We start from the raw sequence: 24,015 nt of genomic DNA, 5'->3' as shown, positions 1-24,015 counted from the left end.
TATTTTTATAATCCATTACCAAAAAACACATGTTTTTTCGAAAAAAAAACCAAACTACCTGTGGTTAACCCAGAAAAATAGGCGGTTAAACAAAGAAATTTGGCCTATTCTTTATCTGTAATTATGTGTAATGTTGTAAGTTTGAAATTTAGTTAAATGTTTTAAATTTATCCATATTTATCCACAAGAACAATTTATCTTTATCTGGAATTATGTGTAATGTTGTTAGTAAGTTTGAAATTTAGTTAAATATTTTAAATATATTCATATTTATCCATAAGAACAATTTACCTTCACCAAAACAATTATATAATGTGAATTAAAATGATAAAAATAAATAAAAGTAGGTACCAAACACACAATTTACTATTAACTTGACAGGTTTTTACACTCAATTCTCCTGTCCTGTACACTACTCCATCCGCGGAGTACAATACAACCTAAAAATTGTCTGCTTCCGCAAACCCTTCCTATATAATATATATAACTCCGTTCAAACATCCAAATCAATAATCAAATAATTGAAACTTGAAAAAAATAATAAACCAAAAATGCAAACACACAGGCATTAAAAAAAAAATGAATAAAGAAACAGAAAGTAAAGTATAAGAGTTAACTGAAATTTGCACTCCAACTCTCATATCAACCGTAAACCAGCTTCTTGAGAGCAGAAGCAGCCAGCTAAAAAAGCACCCCATGCTCTCAGCCTCTCACTATTACACGAAAAAATTAATCAACCTTCCGCTGCAAATGCAAGATATATAATAAACCTCAATTAGAACTAATATCGATGCCCCACCTAAAAAGACGTTAAAGAAAGAGGGAGAGAGAAAAGACATACAAATTTTTGGAATTCAGAAAAGTTGAAGTGCCATCTTGAGTTTATTTTGCTTCCATTTTGGGAGTTTGTAAAAGGCTTCTTTGGTCATTCCGAATTTCTCCCTGAACTCGGATGAGGAAAGGTATGTCTGGAGTGGAGAAAACAAGTTTTTATTAATTAGATTAAAAGTAAATATATATATATATATATATATATATATATATATATATATATATATATATATATATATATATATATATATATATATATTTCATTTAGAGAAAGAAAAGGAAAAGGAAAAGGAAAAATAGGTACCTCTCTTTTGGTTACATCAATATCTGGAGCAGGGTCGGTGGATAGAGTTGTGAGACGATCATATGGGTGCAATGTAAGGCCTTCCTCATCTTCAACTTCATTTTCTTTTACATCTTCTTGAATTGTTAAAGATTCCATTTTACTGCTCATCAAATTTTCCTTGGAGTTGGATTCTGATTTTGGTGGTGATTTTGGCCTCGCTACAACATTATAACAACTTTCACTAACTTTATTTATTTTATTTTTTTATCAAAAGAACAATATTTTAACATAATAATTTAGTAAATAGCACAAGGACCAAAATTTTAAGAGAAAACTTATTGGGACCAAAAATGTAATTTACTCTGTAATATAGTATAATAAGACAATGAAAGAAATCTTACGTTTCACAGAACGGGGCATGAGAGGTTCTCGTGGCGGCGGTTGTTCAAAAGTGGCGGTTAGTGATGCTATGGCGTTGGATCGTGCGGCGGCATTTGGGGAATCGGCGGCGCCGGATTTTGGATACGGTTTTCTCACAAGGGGTGGAGGAGTTGACAGGTTTCTTGCATTTGCATTCTCAAATGTGGAAGCAAGTGCATTAAAGGCTGGAGATCTGCCTCTCACACGAACTCGATCTGGGCTAAATGACACGCTTCTAGAACGTTGTGGTTTTTCGGTTGCTACAGACCTTCCTCCGTGTGATGACACAGGTGCTCGCCTTTTTGGTTTCTAATCACACAATTATAAACACCAAATCTCCCTTCCATTAATATTCATCAATTTTAATTTTTAACAAACAGCCTTGGCTTGAATAAATAAATACGGAATTTGTGTCTTACGGTATTCAAGGTTGGACGACCTCCATTTTTAATTATAGATAGCTTCCTTTGGAACGAGTTTCCGTGCATCTGCAATCATATTAACAGATACAAGTCGTTAAAATTTTATATATTTTTATTAGCTTTAACAGATTAAACTCGTTAAAAACTATATATAGTAAAGCAACTTACTGAAGATTTGGTTGAATCCCATGTGAAGAAACGTGTGAAAAACTGTGGCTCGCTTCCTTCAGTTATGATATAAATTGGAGTTTGAAGAGATAATTTCTCGAGAAGGAAATCATGTTTCAGGAATTTCTGTTGAATTCCCATCTCAATGAATGAACTGAACTATAGATATAAATTTTTGGAAAAATATATATATATAAAAAAAAAAAAAAAAAACCTTTATTTTTATTACCTCTCCAATAACCAATGCTTGTGTTTTCAGTTTCTGATCAACTTGCTGGCCTATCCAAACAAAGATGCTGGAATGACAATCAAGGATAAATATATCTTCAGTCATCAAATCATCCTGGCTGAAGTTGTATATCTCAGTGACCTGTATCAATGATATAATTAACTTATTAAATTCGGTTAAAATGAGAAACTCATATGAAAGAGAAAATTTGAGGTAATACGGACCTTCAGATCTCCTGAACCAGAAAAGTTTAAGAAAAGAGAAATAAATAAATTAGCATATTTGTAGCAAGTAAGAGATTTAAGAAAAGAATTCAATTCATCATGAAATTTGGTGTTTGTTTCAACCTTTTGAAAATGTGCATGTGAACAAATGGGGATCACTTTCAGCATCTCTAGCAATTTTCTGACTTGGGTATTCAGATTTTCCACCTAAAATTTCCCAAAATTGTTCGGACTCTGAACCCTCCTTTTGTAATTTGGACTGCATATTTGGCTGCATAAAAGTAAATCATAATAAGAAAACATGAACAGTTTGATACATTGTTAACAATCAAGTGGTTTTCAAAACCTTAATAACATCCAGTTGCCTCTCAACAAGTTCCTGGAGTTCAGGAGTTGTAAGATTTCCAATCCATGTGAAGAGAGAAGAACCACTGTGTAGTATGTAACAGTAGGAGGAGTTCAATGATGACGCCACCTAAGCCAATTACAAACTAAATTAAACACTTGAATAAATAACAAAATCTTATAAAGTAAACACAAAAAAATCAAAGAAGCGAAGGACTTACAGGTTCAACTTGGATTGCTTGCATGTTTTCAGGTCCAGACCCTTGAACTCTAAATAGTGCAACCCCATCTTCTTTATAAGTTTCATCCGGAAGTTCCTTCTCTAAGATATAATTCTTGTATCCATCACTTAAACCCCCCTGAGAATTCCATATATAAATGTAAATGATCAACAAAGATTTCATCTCTAATCTATGTTTTTTAATTTTTATAATAGCATCCGAATTAAAGCACACCTTAAAAACCAGAAAGCTCTGAAAGATCGCAAAGAAAAGAACGGGTTCTCTTCCTTCGTAAATTTGCAACTACAAATCCATGAAATCAACCAAATTATAAGTATAAGTATAAATAAATACAAGGTAATAAAAGAAATGTGAGAGTAAATTAATGATCAACCTGAGCAGCCATAAACTTGAGTGACTCAACCATCTTGTTTGCCTGTGAGCTAGCTGAATGTTGGTCTTCCTAAAAGACATATTTGGTTAAATATATAAGGTAGAAATAAAGATAAGATAATTTAATTTAATTTAATTGCAAAATAATTAAATACCTCAACACTTTGTTTTCCAAACCATGTCCCTATAAGATATTCCTCTTGATCTTCACCAGGATATGTATACTGGAAGATGTAACATTCTCCACTGTAGAACTTTGACTGATCAGAAACTGGAAGGAGAGTCTTCTCTTGCCCATTAACACGCCAAACCTGTGAATACAATCGTACATAAACAGATTTAATATATTTTAAATAAATAAATTTAATATTTTGATTTTTGAGAATAAGATATAATGTATTTTTTCCACTACCTGCAAATTTCCAGTGCAATCGATATATGGTTGGGGTTCCTCCTTTTCAGGAGCAGCTTTAAGAAGACCCCTCACATTCACCCCTTGGCGCTTCAGAAGTGCTAAAACAAAAGATACTCCAAATTTAGTAAATTACATTTTTGGTCCCTTAGTATAGCTGTTTTTTGCAATTTTGATCCTTATCTGAGATTTTTGTAGCGTTTTTAAAATAACTTTTTTTGTCTCTGAATATAGATCATTTTTGCAGATTTGGTCCCAAAAAATAGTCATTTTATTTGTAAAAGGGACCAAAAACATTACAAAATTCTCAAAATAAGGACGAAAGGTGCATTTTGGGATGAAAATGTAAATTACTCATAAATTTAAAGTGTAATAATGTAATTACTAACCTGCCACCTTGCCTCTACCATCCTCAGAGACTGCCACCTCAGCTGATTGAGGCCAGGTGTCAAATTTTGAGCGGAAAGCTACCGTCTCAAAATTTTCAATCACACGAACAATATGAAGTTTTCGTCTTTCTATGCTACGAAGATATTTCTACAAATTAAAGTCAATAATAATAAATGAAGATGATTTAATATAAAAGCAAGACACATGAGAGAAATGAAAATTTAAAGAATTAAATTTTACTTCTGCAGCTCCACTTGCAGATTTTCTTTCATCAAGAGAAGTATTTCTCCCCATCCATACATAAATTTCAGCCCCAGAATCCAAAAGATAGCATTTATTCGTGTCTAGCAACTCCTTTGTCAAAGAATCTGCTACAACAGATTCTGCCTCCCCTTTCTCCACACTTCAATACAACAAAAAGACTTTGTCAAAACTCAAAACCACTATGTATTCCATCAATGTAGAATCAACTTCATTAGAGATTCAGTTCTATGGTTATGGGAATAGCAAATTACCAAAATAGCTGCGTGGGAAGAGCATCAACACTTTTGGTGTCATCTGTTGCTGTTTTCCTTGGAAGTGGAGCAAAGCCACCAAAGAAACCCCAAAACTCTCCGGTTTCAGCATCAGACATCAATTTGCCATCCTCTATTCAAGAAATAAGATAAAATTTCAATTATAAAAACCATTCATTTATGTAGCAATAATGCAATATAACATCCACTTCACTTACCAACAGTGGCTATGTCACACTTCCCATCATGATAAGTGTCTTTGATATGCTGCACAACTTCTAGTGCTTTAGCACGTTCTTGAATGCAAGAATTGGAACCATTAAATTGGAATATCTTATTTGCAGTATCCAAGATAAAAATGTCATCATGATTTAGTGAGGATCGAGCAAAAGGAACCTGCATCAACAAAATACAACTCAGACATTGAAAAATCAAGATTCACAATTGACTTTCTTCAACTTATTTGTGACCCAAAAACCTCATGAATTAAGAACATAAACATACCTCTTTTACATGAACTACATGCTTTCCTTGACAAGTAAACATACGAATCTTGTGTTCTTCAAGTTCAACATGCTTGAAACCAGAAGCAACTCCACCTTCTTGAGGTATGATGCATGGTTTAAAGTAAGAAAGGAACCTTTCTGTTTCATGTCCTTGTACTTCACGATATTGAACAGCACGTCCTCCAAGAGCTGCATCAAGTTCAACTGTCTTCAGAGCTGCTGTTCCAGCTTCATCCTTTGGAAAAGAGATGTGATATTAGATAGTGAATAACTAACTACATGACATATAAAAGAATATTATGAAAAAGAATATTTTTTTTTCAAGTGAAAACACACCTGACTTGTATCTTTACCAAGCCAATAATGGATGTCATGACGTAAAGCACCACTTTTCAAGGCAATTGTCTGTAAAAGAAATGTAAGATGCATGAATTGGTCAACAAAGATAAGCATAAATAAGCCTTTCGGATGATTTAGTCAATAAAGATAGGTAAAAAAGATACTAGGCTCTTGATGTAATAGAAGTAATTATAAGTTTGGTCACTTTACAATAGAATGAATGTTTACTCAAAGAAATGCATATGGTAATACCCCATAGGTTTGATAAAATAAATTATGAATATGTTAATTTATGTTCACGGAAATGAATAATACAGAAAAAAAAAAAAAAAAGTAATAGAGAAAAAAATGTGTAACTGTATTAGGATTAGAGAAACAACCTTCAAAATAACATAAGAGTCCCCTGTAAAAAATTTCCCATAAGAAGACTGTGGAATGGCAACTGGCTTGAAATTCTCAATGCGCCACACTTCAATTCCTCTATTAATAGTTTAGGAAAGAACAAAGGAATAACATCCATGACATTAAAAAAAATGAATCATAGAACATATAATCTACCCCTTTTTCAATCCTATTTTTTACATAAGAAAAAATAAAATAAACGATGCAACTGGAAGAAATTGACTACATATATATTATCATACAATGGCAATGCCAAATTTTCTACTAAAATAAAATGATAGCATGATATATTAAAAGACAAAGGATACGCTTTTTGTCCAGCTCCTTGAAAGGCTGGATCCAAATCTCTCATAGAAACAGACATACTGTTTTTTACTTCAGTATGTGGCTGTTAAAAGCCACAACCTGAATACTAAGATGGAGTGCCAAGAACCCCTGAAATGTGTTTACAAAATCAAATTGATGAGTAACAATTAACAAGATAATAGAAATGCCAAAGTGTTGGTTTATACTTTATAGACATAATTCTTATCTAAAATCCCACTCTGTTTACAGATTTTTAGCATCCATACATGTTCTCAAGCGATCATTATTTTCTACATTAAACGGATTCCCCTTAAACCGATAGAGACATAATTTGAGAGTCTTAGATTATATGATCATAATGTGCATTGTTACATTCTTTAAGGGTCTTTACAGCACTAAAATTTAAATATAAAATAAGTTCAATGTGACTTTCTCAAACAAACCACAAGTAAGCTTCCTAGCAATGTGGTGTATTATGGTAATCCTACAATCCATTATAGAAAAGTTCATGAAGAAGTTCAGCTGCGAGAATCAAAGGTCATGAACTAACATATCAATATGTTTATTCCACCACACACAGGCTCAAGAAGACTATGATTTTTAAGCAGCAGTTGCTAGAGAAATCTTTATAACCTATCTACATCAATTCATGTGGCAAAAGGTCCTCTGTTATGAAACTACTTTGATTGTAACTTCAAAATCATAATCATAGTTAATGGGAGGTAAATTGCAGGCTACTAGGCAGCAAGGGCGAGCAAACTGGAGCAGACTTTTAAGAAGCTGGAATCATGCATTGCACATAACAAGTCCATTGGGAATTACAAAAGAAGAGTCAGTTTTCTTCTGATTTACAATCAGATAACTCAATTCCATGTGCAGGCCCGAAAACAAATGCAAAAAGCCAAAATTCGCACAATAATAATATATGTCTCCACCTTACACAGACCTCAACGCATTAACCCAACATGATAACGATTTATCGATCCACATACCATAATAATTAGCATCAGATATCGATAGCGTTATATGTTCCACCAACCAACATTTCCCCAAATTCTATACCAACATTCTCGAAAGGCACATCTAAAGCTAATACGTCAGATGAAAATTCCAATAATAAACTTCAGAACTCGAGGAATATCTTTACAGAATTGGACAATTAGACATCAAATCAAGTCAAATCACTTGAATTATCTAGATCAGTTCAAAGATACAACCAACAATTATTTCAGCATAACTCATGTAATTGGAAAGCTGAACAACTTGATGAAAATAGAAACAGGGAGAAGTAAATCCTGGTTGATGGAAACATCACATACCTTCCCGACGAATCTGATAGCCGAAAAAAGAACTTTTTAGATCCAATCCGTAAGTGCAAAACTGAGAAGAAAATTAATGGAAGACGAAGAAGGTTGTTGCTGAGAAGAAAGTCGTGGGCGGAAGGAGATGAGAGAGGGAAGAGAAAAAGGGAAGTTGGGGAGAATGATGAGTGACAGACGTGCTTATCACTAATGGCGATGGAAGCTCAAAAAGTGAAGGAAGAGAGAGTCATAAACACTGAAACAACTGTCAAAGTTAACTACGCCGTTTCTTCATAGAATCGCTTAATTCTGTCCGAATTTTTTTTTAATGCTTTCTTTTATCTAAAATTAAAATGGTAAATTTTGATATGTTTTAAATTTACAATAAAAATGTATAATAAGAGCTATAGAATATAAAATAAGCATGACCAAATCATAATATATGGTAATTTTGTTAGATAAAAGTTGTTACTAAACTTTTTGTAATGGTTAAACTATTACGATATTTACTTATGAATATATAATTTTACAAATACGCGACTTATATCGTGAAGTATAAGATAATAAAGTTTGAAAGTTTGGTCATTAAAATATTAAAGAATTTAATCAATATAATTATGAAAATACCTTCCATAAATATTGGTTAAAAACGGACACTTTACCTATTAAATTGGGTGGGCTCACAAAATAAAATGTTAAATAAATGAAATTAAATATAATAAATTAATTTTCTTTTACTATAAGATATAATTAAATAATTAACTTAATGGGATGAAAATACATATTATATTTTGTCTTTTTTGTTTAATTGAAAATTAATAAGAAGAAATGAAATGTTTTTTATTCGAAGTTTGTAATATTTTGCAATAAGGATGACGGATCGTTGCTTGATACCACTACTCCGTTGAGTAATTTATGATTCTTCTATTTTTAGTGCTAATACATTGTATAGATTTCGTATTTATATTATCTTTTAAAATTAGTTGTTTTCCAGAAAGCTATTTTTTTAGGAATACTTTTATATACATTTATTATTTTATTTTGTATTTCGAAGGCATTTTAAACGCTTTCAACTATTTCGTTATGAATCTCATTTATTTTCGTTTGACTTATATTCAATGAAAAGGTATATTGCTGAAAATAATATTTGATTAAAAACTACAGTAATTTATTTTTGTTTATTATCAAAATAGTAGTAACTAATTAAATAAAATATTTATCAATAATTAAATATGGTATTTTGAATATGTTTTAAGTGTTATTTATACATCGTTGTTTTTGTTGCATTGTTTTGGGACCCTGTGCATGATTAAGTATATAATTGGTGTGTGTTTTGGCTTTGAATCATAATTTTTTGGAGCTTAAGGTATGAGGATCAAGCAGCATGGCTATGTGCTTCTTTGTAGGAATCACGATTATGAAAATATCATAAAAAGAGCTTAACCAGTCGTCGTTTTTACTCGGGCCCTAAACGTGTAAGTAGGTGTTAGGGATAGGTTGCAATTTTTTGGTTACTTTGGGAAATGGTGGAATGTGATTCGTGTGAATATGACCTATAACCATACTAATATTGATTTCAAGGCAAGAAGGAATAAGGAAGGAAGAAGGAAATTAATGTCGATCATACTAATATTGATTTCAAGGCAAGAAGGAATAAAGAAGGAGGAAGGAAATTGATGTTGATCTATTAGAAGTCTTGCAACCAATTGTTCTTTCTTTGTGTAGATCAACTTTATAAGTTATTTACTCATGATAATTGGCCTCCAAAACATTTATGTACTATTCTAAACATCGTATAGTTTCGTTATATATATATATATATATATATATATATATATATATATATATATATATATATATATATATATATATATATATATATATATATATTGTAACTACATTCATGGCTTGGAGCTATAAATTTATAAATAAGTGATTTTTGCATATGTTGATATTCATTAATCTCCATTGGTTCTAATATGGGCATTAGGCTCCTTTGATGAGATCATATATATATATATATATATATATATATATATATATATATATATATATATATATATATATATATATATATATATATATATATTAACTAACATAAACATGTTTCGTGTTGTTATATAGTAGGTACATTACTAGTTGGTTATTTAAGGGGTGTTTGTGGATTGCTTATTGAACTCTAAAAGTGTTTTTGGGTAAAAATGTTTATTGACTTATGGTAGTGGTAAAAATGAGTTTTTTGTTAAATGTTTGAATTAGCTTTTGTGATAACAAAAATCAATAAATCAATTAGTGAAAAAGTGTTTGTTTTAAAATCTTATTTTTGAAACTATTATGGTTAAAAAAACTAGAAGGTGTTTCAAAAAGTCATGTTTCACAAGTTTTTCAAATCTCCTTTTTAAAACTAACGGAAAAGTCATTTTGTAAAGTGCTTTTGACAGACATTTTTTTTTATTTATTGACTTTTCACAAAATCAATAAGTCAAAAAGTTGTTTTGAAAACCAATTTTGTAACATCTCGATGTTCAGGTACTTCTAAATTCATCCCTATAATTCTATTTCATGTCAAATTGGTCCCTAAGTCCAAGAATTACGCTTTGAAGCCTTAGTGGCAATTTCGTAAATTAGACAGTATGAGTACGCCAAGCGTGCATGTGTGTACATTAGGCATACACTTATGTACGTGGGGCGTACTATTGTCAGGAGGAAACCTTAATTTTTAGGCTTTGGGTGGTATTTAAACAACATTATGGCTCATTTCTCCTCACCTTTTCAATCTCCACATCCTTGAGACATTTTTGCAAACCCTAACCCCCTTTAGTGTGTGTTTTGAGCTCAATAGTGTGTTTTTGGTGTGTTAAAGGAAGAAGAAGAAGTTGCATCAAGGAGCGTTGAAGTGGAAGCAAGCTTGTGTATTTTGGGATCTTTGCCTTCTTGCGTAGCTCCAGAAGGTACAAAGTCTATACCTTGATGTCTTGTTTGTTAGATCCCATCTTGGGTGTTTTATGTTGTTTTTCTTGTCCCAAAGGTCCCATTTTGTGCATGGTTGATTATTATCGTTTTAGGTTATCCTTCCAGACCCTATGAGGGGTCCTAAGCCATAAAAATGAGTTCCCAATTGCTAGAAATATTTCATGCATCTTGTGGAAGGTCTTAATGGATTAAGATCTTATGTTAAGCACTCTATGGACTTGTAAGGTCATAAAGTTGGAAACTTTATGACTCTAGGGTGCATTTGGACCCTATATCTAAGATATGGGCTTGAGTGCTTAAGCCATTAAGCACTTAATGAAGTTTTGGGGTTGCTAGGTTATGCCTCGTGTAAGTGGGAATATGCCCCGCGTACTCGTTGAACCACCCTGATGGTGGTCTTCTGCAAGGCTTCGTGTACGTTAAGCGTACCTCCGGAGTACACCACGTGTACTCGCATGGGTCAGCCTTGTTAAGTTTACTCGGTTGAGTTGACTCAGCTGGGTTAACTCCATTGACTTAGAGAGTTTAACTAGTTGACCAAGTTTGACCTTGAGTGCATTTTGGGTATTATGGGGTTTTAATGGTCATTTGGTGGAAATATGTATCGTTTAAAGAGCTGAGATTCGAAGTCGGACCTCATTAGTTAAGTTCAGTTTGCGAGGTGAGTTTTCCTCACTATATTTACGGGTTGAAGGCACCAATGTTGGCCCATTGGATTGACATCCTGTTATGCATGTTATTGCATTGTAGTGATCTATTAGATCGGTATTATGGTATATAGTATGATGATATGCTTAGTAATTTGCAGATCTATTTGACTAGTTGTAGACTGCTATATGATTATATGTTATATATGCACATGTTTGGTCGGTGGTTGAGGCTTCATTGCTTTGTGCGTAAGCCACCAGGCATGGGCATACCAACCCGATGGTTGAATGGGCCCGAGATTATTCCATCCCGAGGATGATTGGACCCATAATATGTTGGCATTCTAACCTGATGGTTGAGGGTCTGGGGTATTCTAACCCGAATGTTGATTGGACCCATAGTATGTTCGTATTCCAACCCGATGGTTGATCGGACCTATAATATGTTGTTATTGTATATGTGTTATTTGTTTTTGTATTGTTACTTTGGGGGAACTCACTAAGCTTTGGGTTTACAGTTTTAGGTTATGTTTTAGGTACCTCAGATGATCGTGGGAAGGCGAAAGCGTGATCATGCACTTCATTGTGTTTTGATTTGTGATTTTGGGAAAACTCTAAGATTAAACATGTTTTGACAACTAAATTGTAAACACTGATGATTGTGGATTGGTTTTTAAAAAATTAAAATTTTTCATAGATTTTGTGGATGTTACAAATTCCAAACTCACCCTTAGTAGTTACTAGCCATTAGCCATCTTGCTTATGTAATGTTCGTGTTTTGTAGTAGATACATTGTTGGTTTATTATTTTTTTAACTAAAAATTAGCGGAAACTTTTATATTAACTATGAAATAATTACTTGATATTAGTTTTCTAGAAGGTATGTCATGGCGTGCGCCAATGCATGTCATGGCGTGAGGCGCAACTCCGTCGTTTCGAAAAACCTCATGGTAGTACTGTTAGGCATCACATATCGTAAGGCATATTATAGCATGCCATCGCACGTTATGATACAAGTTTTTCTCTTTCGGGACACTTTTTTGTTATTTGTTTGTCTTTTCTGATCGGACATACATCATTGACTTTTGTTAAGTTTTTGTTATTAGTTATAGTTATAACACATCTAAAATTTTGATATATTTGATATAAATGTATATTATTTAATAATATAATTATAAATTAATACAACATCGCCACCTTACATCATGCCTTGAAAAACATCATGGTCTTGACATGGCTCATAAAGCTTGATGTTTGGCGTTGTCGTTACATCAAGTCACGCCTAACGTCTTTTAGAACTTTTATTGGTATATAAAAGATTGATACAATATATACTGACGTGTACGTGAATAAATATTGATAACAATTGAATCATCATAAAGTATATATTAAAGAACAAACTGTTATCTTTCATTGCCTAAAGAAGCACGCAACCAATATGTTGTATAATAATATAATAATGAGAAACATGCAGTCTCTTTGTTGGTAGAACAATGGAAAGTGAAAACAAACATACCGTCTCACCACTCACTATGTATTGTATAAACTAAAAGTTAAAAGACACTAATATGTCTACGGGACTAAGCATCTTATCCAAAATACTCATAATGCCTAAAATACTTATTAACATTTCGATAAATGTTATGATGCTATTTATATAGATGATCCCATCAAAAGAGAGAAAAAATAATTATTGAAGATTTCATGTTCCTCCACATGTCGTACTTACTGCTAAGTGATATCCCTCCTATGTAGGAGGTATTTATATGTTGATGGAGGGGACAATGTCACGATTTATGCATCTCTATCGTGTCTTCTTTTTGCAGGTGATTGTTAGTGGCGAAGGATCCACATTGAATTAGACAAGGATGCTTCTGGCACCTCAACATTACTGTGAGCTCACATATATCTTAACTAAGTATGACCCTAGATCAAAATAACTAACTAACACTCGGTTCCAGGTATGAAATTATTTTCGAATGTGTATGGTATTTTTCTTTGAAGGCCATGATGTGGTGAAGCCTCACCATGGCGAGGGTTTAATGAACCACCACGACGTGGTGGTGGCTGTTGGGGAAAACCCCTAAAGTTTAAGGGCCGAGCCCTATTTAAAGATCCTTAACCCCTCTTAGCCTCCTTCCAATCATCCTCTATCTCTCCAAGTCATTCCTTGCAAACCCTAGATCCCTTGTGTGAGTTTTTAGCCTTAAAAGTGTGGGTTTATGGTGCTTGTGAAGGAAGAAGGTGGTGAATGATCTCATTGGGAGTCCAAAGCAAAGAAGATCCAGGAGTTTACCATCCTCTAGCATCTCAAGAAGGTATAAAGTCTTCATCTTGTTGAGTCAATGGATAGATCTATAGATTTTTCCCTGTTTTTCTCCATGTCTTGTTGCCTTGGGTGGTTGAACTTCATAAAGCTTGCAACTTTATGAGTCTACAAGCCATTTGGAGCATTTGGCTCTTTGGATCTAGTCCAAAATTGAGTTTTGGGACCTGATGGGTTTTACAAAAAATAACATCCTATGTGTTCATGCAAACCTTAAAGCTTAGATCTAGGTTTCTCTATTGTACATGCAATTCATCCAGGATGTAACGCCTGCAGATCTGGGCTAGTCAATTTAGAGACAATGAGCGTCAAAAATGAGTTTTTAATGGAAGATTATTTAGAAGGATTAATCTTAACCAAGTTGTAGTATATGTTACAAGGGTTCGGTACACATAAAGAACACCGAAATCCGAGTTATAACGAAGAAGTTATGGTCCGTCGAAGTTTTACGGCAAAACCGGCACGACACCGGGAGACGTAAAAAGTGAATTTATGATAGAGGACTTTTTAGCCTTAGTGATCTAAACAAAATTTGTAGTATACATTAAATCGAGAACATACAAAAAAAAAACGCCCAAATCTGACTTTGTATGAGGAAGTTATGAATTTTCTAAGATTTGACATAGCAGTGCACGGTCCGAAACTCGAATTTTAGTTCGAGCGGTTTTTGGCCGACACAACCTAAATGAGAATCGAAGATCTCATTAATAGTAGCACAACGGTAAAAAGACAGATGAAAACGGACGTCGAATGAAGAAGTTATGAATTTTTAACTATTCCTGTCCCGACCTGTTAAAAATATAACTTTAAAAATAAAGTCAAAATTAGCCGACAGAGTCTAAAAGAAAGTTGTAGAGTATGGTCCCGCCTATGTGTGGATATAAAAATGTCAAAAATGGAGCTCGTTTGCGAAAGTTACGGATTTTAGACGATAATTAGTTTGTTGGGTAATCTGCGAGTGACACGTGGCGCAATCTGGGCCACACCTTCTTCCCCACGGCTTGCAACAAGATGGCGACACGTGGTAACGAACGTGCTGTGTTCGTGTAGGGAACATGCCGCATTCGTGAACAAGTTGTGTTCGTTTTGGGAACGTGATGCGTTCGCACCGAGCTCAGCCTATAAATAGAGGCGTAAATCACCCTCAAAACTCACACCTTCAGTCTTCTTTCTCTCTCAATACTCCAAACCTCTCCTCCCCAATCCCTAGAAACTTCTGAGTGCTAGAGGCGAGTCCCGTAGCACCAGAAGGATCTGAGAAGAAGAGCTTTTCGACTCAGGAACACTGCTCCAGAGAAGCCCGGTTTTGCAAAAAAAAATCGTTGTAAGTGAGCTACGCCTAGCCCATCGTTAGTATATCTTATGTTTTAACATAGTAATGTTATTAGGACATTATAATAAGTATTTGGGCTATTATTATGAGTTATATAAGTATTGTTTAACGCTTATATAATAGTAATAATAGCAAGACTATTAATTAGTCTCGATGAATATTAGACTAAACTCTAGTGGTAATGATACTAGGTTTTGTCAAAGGAAGATTGTGTTAAGGGTAACGAAGTGTTATCCGAGTGCCGAGTCACCACCTTCTCAGGTGAGTGCATGGTCCCTTTCATCTTACACATAGATATGAAATATTTTATATAAACTACGTGCTATGTGTGCATATTATCTGTATATTTGCTATCTATGCTAGATGAACGATTTTATATAATTTTATATGATTTGCACTGTATATGTATTTATATCTACATAATATGTTGGGTAAAACATGGGTAGATGAAATATGAGTTGTATGATGAGTTGAGAGGTGATATAAACCATGAGGTAAGGGTGAGAGGTGGACGATGTGAGAAGCCTTGTTCCAAATGTTGGCCCCGTCATCTAGCAGAGTATGGATGACAACCACAGACTATTCTAGACAGTCTGGTGGAACACTAGCAGACTCGCAACCTGTAGGTGTTGTGAACGATGTGTTCACTCGGTGTACTCTAAATCTTGGCGATCATGCAGACTTGATGCCTAAACCCTGACGACTATGCAAATTTAATGCCTGTTGTAAACCGTGGCAACGATGGACTTCGTACTGATTCCTTAGGATGATCCTTAGAGTAATCGGTATGGGAAAAACGAGAACCAACGCCGACTGACGTGGCTAGAGGCAACGGCTGCGTAACGGGGGGAACACCGCCCCCCTGCTTGTTGCAACTCGTCGAAGGTACATCTCGTTGGCGTGGCGACAGGAAGAAACAGATCAATTTGACCATTTGAGTGCACGGGTTTAAAAAAAAATAATTATTAAAAAAAACAATTTATTATCCTATAAATATCTCATATTTTATTAAAGTTTTCACATTTTCTCTTCTCCTCTCTACATACTTTCAATTAACTTCAAAAAAAAAATATGGATCCTTTCGACTCGTCCGATGATTTAGATGACGATATTTTCTTTAGGATGATGTATCATTATTACACTACCGACCTGCTACAGCCAGACCTAGCCCCGCTACTAACAAGACATGCGATGTTAAACAGAAATCGCGAGGAAGGACACGAACATCTATATCGCCATTACTTTGCGGATAATTGTGTATACGGGGTGAAGGTCTTGAAAAGAAGATCTCGTTTGAGTAGGGATGTGTTCTTACGAATCGCCAACGCCTTGGAAAGCCGATATCGTTTCTTTACTATATTTTTATACAAAATAAATAAAAATGTACTACATGTTTCTTTAATTTTACAACATATGCAATATATTTTTAAACTGTAGTTAATTTATGTTTAGGTACGAATTTTTTCAATTACGATATGATGCTAGAGGTAGACAGGGTTTACAACGTTGCAGAAATGTGCTGCGGCCATTCGTTTGATGGCTATGGAGGAGTCACCCGACACCATGGATGATTATATGAGAATGTCCGAAAGAACCGCAAGAGAGAGTTTGTATACATTGTCAAGGGGTGTTGTTGAAACTTTTGGTGACGTGTATTTGCAAGAATTGTATGCGGCGCATGAAGAACGCCATGGGTTTCCTGGAATGATCGGAAGCATTGATTGCACACACTGGAAATGGAAAAATTGTCCGGTAGCATGGAAAGGGCAATACGCAAGTGGTCATCACGGATCACTTTCGTTGGTGTTAGAGGTTGTCGCTTCTCAAGATTTATGGATTTGGCATGCATTTTTTGGGGTTGCAGGTTCCAACAACGACGTCAACGTTCTTGATCAGTTGCTAATATTCGACGATCTTTTGAATGGAAAAGCCCCGGATGCTCCTTTCACGGTGAATGGAAACGAATACAAATATGGGTATTACCTTACAGATGAAATATATCCTCAGTATTCCACATTCGTGAAGGCATTCCGCCACCCGGTTGAAGAACGAGACAAAATTTTTAAGAGAAGACAAGAAGAAGCACGTAAGGATGTGAAACGTGCTTTTGGAGTGCTGAAGGCGAAGTGGCATAGAGTCGAACATGCAGTACGACCATTGGATTTAGAAACTTTACGATATACCATGTATGCATGTATCATAATGCATAACATGGTAGTAGAAGATAAATGGCAAAATATTGCACACTATATCTCAACGGAGCCCAGACACGTTCAGTTTCAACCAGGAACAGCAGATTATTTGTATCGCGTTGTTGACATTCAGGACGCAAATAAACACAGACAACTTCGAGAGGACTTGGCGGATTATATCTTCTATGGTAACAATAACGATAACGAATAGCGTTGTATATATATATATATATATATATATATATATATATATATATATATATATATATATATATATATATATATATTTGAATTTGGATGTTATTTCTTTTTTGTTTTTGGATATTATGTGTAATTTAGTCTTTATGTTAATTTTAATCTTTATAAATTTTTAATTGTTTTTTATAATTTTTAAACATTATGTTTTATTTATTTTTTAATTTAAAAAATATTTGTCTCAGTTTAAAAAAAAATCGAAATAAATGAAAAATAAATTATAAAATGAAAAAAAAGTTCGTGTCATAACAAGATACAACATGTTGCCTATTTCCTCACTTGGTGTTATAACATCATTGATGATGTGGCATGTGATGTGACACCAAAATGGTGTTACATTTAGTTGCCCAGACGTTATGGTCTTAGGAATGAATGAATGAGAAATAGTTGATTTTTAGGGTGGATCCTTAATAGTAAAGAATATAATGGAGGTGGGTAATTGGGTTAACTGTTTGATGATTAAACATAATAATCATATTATTGTGGGTTGAAAACCCTATGTACTCACCAGGTTTCCCAACTTGGCCAACTCAGTTTATTTATATCACAGGTGTTGATATGAAGTCACATTACACTGAGAGATTAATGTAATATAAATCACTAGTGATAATGAATGTAAGATCTGTTTATGCTTATGTTTCTGTATTGACGATAACATCTCAAATGTTTTAAAATAATTAAAAATACATTTCTTCGGAAATGCCTTGATAACGTATTTATCATGTTTTACTGGGAACAAATTCCGCAACATTTTTATTGAAAGAGGTACTCTGGGTTTTTTTATAAAGTATAAACAAAATCGGTCTTTTCTGACCGTAAGTTTATTGGGTTTTTGAGATACATTCGTATGGTTTTGTTACTACTTGTGTAGATATTATGAATGACAATTGTTAATGATATTTTCCCTTTAGTTATGAATATCTACTTGTTTACTAGATTAAAGATTGTATGTGCCATATTAATCAAAAATTATTAAATGCAATTTAAAAATGATTTAACCAAGGTACATTCGATCATAAAGAAAAACAATAGTGTACCACACTTAACCAAGTTAAACCACCAATACCTTTAATGAGTAATAATTAAAGATATACTTCTACTGCCATTAACGAACACCAACTCAAGTGTAAGGTATTCTAAAGGGAACTGATTCGTACACAACACTTTTTTTCCATACACAACAATTTGTGCTTTAAAGTGTTGTATTGTACAACTCTATAATGCATAAATTGTTGTGTACGGTAAAAAACTGTTGTGTACGAATCACTTCCCCATCCTAAATAAGTTATATTATCACTTTACATGCATGATTTTCCAATCTATTAAACTAAATTAAACTAATCATAGTTATTGCTTCTCATTAGTATTGACTATTCATACCATTAACGACTAGCAAATCAAATATGAATCAAACATATACATATAATCGTCACTTCAGTCTTGTTAGTAATTCATCATTAATTGTTAAGGTATCCTAAATAAGTTATAATGTCACTTTACATTCATTCATGATTGTCACTTCATTTTTGTTAGTCATTCAATAATAATTTATATAATCACATTGTTGATTCATGATAATACATAATGGCAGATTATTGATAAATCAATTAATGAATACCAATTAAAAAATGGTTCAACCATATACCACAAGTATTAATGCTAAATCAATTAACTAAAAAAACATATTTATGACTTCTCTTGTGCAATTCTCACTAGCAGTCACCATTCTTTTTTTCCACTTCCTTTGTTACGTATGTCAGTTGGTGCATGAATTTTTATTGTATTTTGAGGTTTTACTCCGAACATTTTTATTGTTGTATCTTCGTATTTGTTTGCAGATGATCCACTTGACTTTGCTATCTCCATTGCCGCCTTCTTAATAATTCGAGTGGTCTTTACAAACTCTAACAATTTGTCCTTATTGTCTTTAAATCAGTACTCCATGTTACTATAGACCTCACTTAGAAGATTAAAAGTATCATCTTCGGTTTCCATACATCCATACTTGTAACACCCCCTTCTTCAAGTGTTAATTATGAGTCCCTGAGATTTAAGAGAAAGGTAATTCTGGTCCCTTTCGAGAAATGAGTTTCATCCGAGAAGGTTTCGGGTGGGTGTATGTGTTAGAAGTATTGGGCTTCTCGTCACCCTCGTATGAATGTGAAGTTATTTGAGAGTGGGTTTAGATTAGAGGAGTTGCGGTGCCTCGAAGTTGATCATTGTTTATAGTCCTTTGTGGAATAAGAAGGACATGGTCCCATGCATGCATGCTTTTGGTTTTGAAAGGTGGCTGGGTACGCCCAACATAAGTTGGACGTAGCCCAGCGTAATGGGACGGAAGGTTGCGGGTGGCCGGGTGAGTACGCCCAGCGTACTCTCAGAAACCCCAAACCCTATTTTTAGGGTCAGCCACTATATAAGGAACATGTTGGTTCACCCCTCAGCCTCCTTATGCTCATCTTCAACTTCAGAGAAACCCTAATCTCGTATTCCCTCCATATTTGAGTGTGTTTGATCTTGGAAAGCTCTTGTTGGCAAAAGAAAGGCTTGAAGGAGAAAAGGGAAGTTGTCAAAGAAGAGGAAGAATGTGTGGAGCTTGTAGATCTGAAGAAATACCACCCTTTGGAGTTGGTTTAAGGTATAAAGTTTCTTGCTTGACCTTCATATGGCATGGATCTATGTATTTTGAAGCTTTGTCTCCATTCTTGTCCCAAAAGTCTTCATCTTATAGTTCGATTTGGTCAAGTGTATCTATCCTTTCAGACCTTTGGAGAGGTCTTGAGTGATAAAAATGAGGTCCCAAGGGCTGTAGTTGTTCCATGTATGAGATATATAGGTCTTAATGGATTAAGACCTTGGATTAAGAGCTTAAGGACGTCCCAAGTGATAAAGTCTGAGACTTTATAATTTCTAATCATATTTGGCCTATGGATCTAAAGCTTGGGCTTAAGAGCTTAAGCCATTAAGTTGTTAAAAAGGACTTATTGGATCTCGCAGTTACGCCCCGCGTAACCTTCAAGTACGCCCCGCGTAGCGGGCCAGTGCCCCGTTTCATTTTTGCGATCATTGCAGTACGCCCAGCGTACTCCTCCTGTGGACTTCCTTTTGGGCTTTTGTGTTGGGCTATTTGTGGGTTGTTGGTGTTTGGGCCAAGTCTGGAAATTATGAATAGAGTATTTTGGGCCCAATTAATATTATGAATATTGGATCTAGGCCCATTTGGTGAGGTGGGCCCAATTTGGTAAATTGGGCCAATGTTGGACTTTGTGTGAGATTTGGACTTTGGTCTTGTCCCGTTAAGTGGAAGTATGTTTGACCTAATGCTTATGCTTGTTATGTTGGTTAGTTCGGGATTTGCGGTGAGTTGGTGGTTCGAGAGTCTGCTTCTTCGGTTCAGAGTATCGGCAATCGCGAGGTGAGTTATCCTCACTATATCAACAGGGTCTAAGGCACCAAGGCCAGTCCTTTATTGGATTAAGATTCGGATATGGTTATTATGTTATTGCTTGATATGTCTGCATCCTGGTAGCTAGGATGCTATGCTAGAGACCTGGTTAAGGTCAGTTTCCCGATATGTAGAGTGATGCTATGCTAGTGATCGGTTAGGTCGGTAACCTGGTTAGGGTAATGATATGTTATGTGATCTGCTTGATCGGTTTGTTGACTATGACTGTTATATGATTGTATGTTATGTGCACATGGACTGGAGATGGGTTGAGGCGGGTCCTACTTTGTGTTGTAGGCCAAGATACCCAGGGCGGACCGGTTGTTCCGAAATCCCAACGAGCGGTCCGGATAGGCTGTAGGCCCCACGAGGGCGGACCAGACGTGCCGAGGCTCGGAGAGTGGACCAGACCGACTAAAGGCCCGATGCGGGCGAACCAGTCGTACTGTAGACTCATAGAGTGGACCAGGTGGGTTGAAGGCTCGGTGCGGACGGACCAACCACACTGTAGACTCGAAGGACATGACTAGACTCGGAGGGTGGACCCGGTAGACTGAAGGCCCGATATGGCGGACCAGTCACACAGTAAACCCGATATACATGACTGTTCTATGCTCTGTTATGTTATGTATACTTTTTATGCTATGGGCCGGAAGGCAATATGTTTTGGACCGGAAGGGCGTATATGTGGTTGGTAGTTTGGGGGTATCTCACTAAGCTTTCGGGCTTACAGTTGTGGTTTAATGTTTTTCAGGTTCTTCAGGAGACTGTGGCAAGGCAAAGGCATGATCGTACCGTTCCTCGCGTTTATGTTTTATGAAATGGACCTGGGAATACTCTGATAAATAATGTATTGAAAACCTTTTTGTAATAATGTTATTAAAATGGATTGTTTTGAAAAGTTTAAATTATATTGAAATATTTGGTCGTTACAATACTTTTTGATAGGTAACGGACTTGATATAACATCTTTTCTCCATCTTCTTTGAATATACTGTTCTGTGGATCTCCTCAAATTGATCATTCTTCAAAACTGAAACTATATGATGGCACAATATCTTGTACGATTAAATTAGTGGCATTAACACTTTACAATTTTTTCAAGCATCTTTTATTCAACCTACCAAAATGTTAAAAGATCACTTCCTGATTGCATTACCAAAACGATAAATTACCATTCATATGCGATTAATTATGTCTTGTTGTATTTTACTTAAATTCATTAACTTTTTAAAATTAAAAAAAAATAAAACATATTTTGCATTTAGTATTAACTTATTTTTCCTTGTATAAATATGTTATCATAACAACTTGCCAACCATTAACCATTTCAACTTTATCCAAAGAACAATTCCGCATTCCTTTGTATATCTCCTTTTGAACCTCTATTTTGTGTACACCTCCGATGTGTCCTGTTCTAATCCACTTGGCATTTTCAAATTTTTGTTCGCCATTTTTGTGTCATGCTCTAGCTTCCCGTGGGTATTACGTTTCTTTTCAATTGTCATGTCAAAATTCATCATTATAAGTAAATTTCCAGTATTAGAGTATTTATTAAAAAATGAATTTGCACTTTCCGACCAGGATGTTGTTTTCATTATACCATGAAGTGGCATATCCTTAAAATATGTTGGTGTTTTCATTATACCATGAAGTGGCATATCCTTAAAATATGTTGGTATCTGATACTTGTGCCGATCATAGATGTCTTTAAACTATCTTTTCCCATTCAATTTATACTTCTTCATCAGTATATCCCATCTTTTCTCGAATTCTTCAGACTCTAAGTACACGTTCCAAACAAGTTTGTTGAAACATTTTCTGAAATTCGTATTTTTCAAAAAAAAAAAAAAAAAAAAAAACTAATAGAAACCTACAAAAGAAATATACCCGTTATTATTTAATGAACTAAGCGAATGTCCGTGCATTGCGCAGAAACACCTATATAATTGAAGTCTTTACGAATATATGATTTTTTTTAAATATAACAATAACGTTGTTGTTAAATTTGATATAATAATTTGTATGTACTAAACTGATATAATATATTGATTATTTTGAATTGTATGATAATATATACATTTATTATAACTTTATAATCTCAATCGTTTGAATGACTTCTACCCGCGAGTTACATATGAGTAAAATTAAATATAATATATGATTTGATGTTATTTATAGTTGTTTTTATTATTAATTAATTTTTTAAAACTTATTTGCTTAATATTTTAATTTCTATCATTATAGTTATTTAAAACATGAAACATTGTTTTTTTTTTTTTTTTAAAGCTGACAATATAATCATTTATATAGAGTTGTTTTTAACTATTGTTATTACAAGTTATTTTAAGCTACCTATTTGGAAACTTTTAACGATTATAAAAATATATTTAAGAAATATTTTAGTTAAATTGAAATTACAATAAGTCTTTACAAATATATATTTTTTAAAATATAACACTAACGTTGTTGTTAAATTTGATATAATAATTCGTATATTAATTTGATATAATATATTGATTATTTTGAATTACATGATAATATATAAATCTATTATAATGTCATAATCTCAATCGTTTGAATGACTTCTACTCGCGAGTTACACATCAATAAAATTAAATATTATATATGGTTTAATATTATTTATAGTTGTTATTTTTAACTAATTTTTTAAAATTTATTTGCTTAATGTTTTAATTTCTATTATTATAATTATTTAAAACATCAAACATTATTTTTTGAGTTTAAAGGTAACAATATAATCATTTATATAGAGTTATTTTTAACTATTGTTATTATAAATTATTTTAAGCTACTTATTTGAAATTTTTTAACGCTTATATAAATATATTTATGAAATATTTTAGTTAAACTAATATTACAATTTAGTTTTTGCATTTATTACTATAATTTATCACTTTTAACTATTTACAAAATATTATTTGGTTTTTTTAGTGGAACTGAAATTTATATTTAAGTTGACACTGTAATATTATATTTAAATTAACAATTTAAGTATTTTGTCCAAACTATTCAAAAATTGTAGCTTTAAACTGATAATGGTTTACATGCAACAACATTTTAAATATAATAAATTAAGTATAATATATTAAAATTTAAAGACATAACTTTGT

The 24,015-nt window shown here is 33.6% G+C and overlaps 2 protein-coding genes across 2 annotated transcripts; one reads left to right on the top strand and one right to left on the bottom strand.

The window, feature by feature from the left end:
- Window positions 1–348: 348 nt before the first annotated feature.
- LOC145008945 (villin-4-like) lies at window positions 349–7,979 on the bottom strand. The gene is made up of 24 exons (XM_078967582.1): window positions 7,729–7,979; window positions 6,412–6,538; window positions 6,082–6,181; window positions 5,699–5,767; window positions 5,361–5,597; window positions 5,075–5,252; window positions 4,857–4,989; window positions 4,582–4,744; window positions 4,341–4,488; window positions 3,952–4,052; window positions 3,695–3,850; window positions 3,541–3,609; window positions 3,381–3,449; window positions 3,147–3,284; window positions 2,927–3,055; window positions 2,704–2,851; window positions 2,581–2,591; window positions 2,357–2,497; window positions 2,128–2,253; window positions 1,957–2,025; window positions 1,519–1,846; window positions 1,136–1,335; window positions 842–968; window positions 349–744 (listed from the first exon to the last, which is right to left on the bottom strand). The coding sequence occupies exons 2-23, from the start codon at window positions 6,465–6,467 to the stop codon at window positions 855–857; spliced, it is 2,883 nt and encodes a 960-aa protein (XP_078823708.1). The 5' UTR covers window positions 6,468–6,538; window positions 7,729–7,979; the 3' UTR covers window positions 349–744; window positions 842–854.
- Window positions 7,980–16,531: 8,552 nt separating this feature from the next.
- LOC145009944 (uncharacterized) lies at window positions 16,532–17,392 on the top strand. The gene has a single exon (XM_078968555.1). It carries the CDS (start codon window positions 16,532–16,534, stop codon window positions 17,390–17,392), a length of 861 nt encoding a protein of 286 aa, XP_078824681.1.
- Window positions 17,393–24,015: the final 6,623 nt, after the last annotated feature.

The sequence above is a fragment of the Lactuca saligna genome, chromosome 8, assembly GCF_052625555.1.
Source record: "Lactuca saligna cultivar CGN05327 chromosome 8, ASM5262555v1, whole genome shotgun sequence".
Classification (NCBI taxonomy): domain Eukaryota; kingdom Viridiplantae; phylum Streptophyta; class Magnoliopsida; order Asterales; family Asteraceae; genus Lactuca; species Lactuca saligna.
The sequence above is the reverse complement of the archived record's forward strand: the minus strand, read 5'-3'. Positions and strand labels throughout refer to the sequence as shown.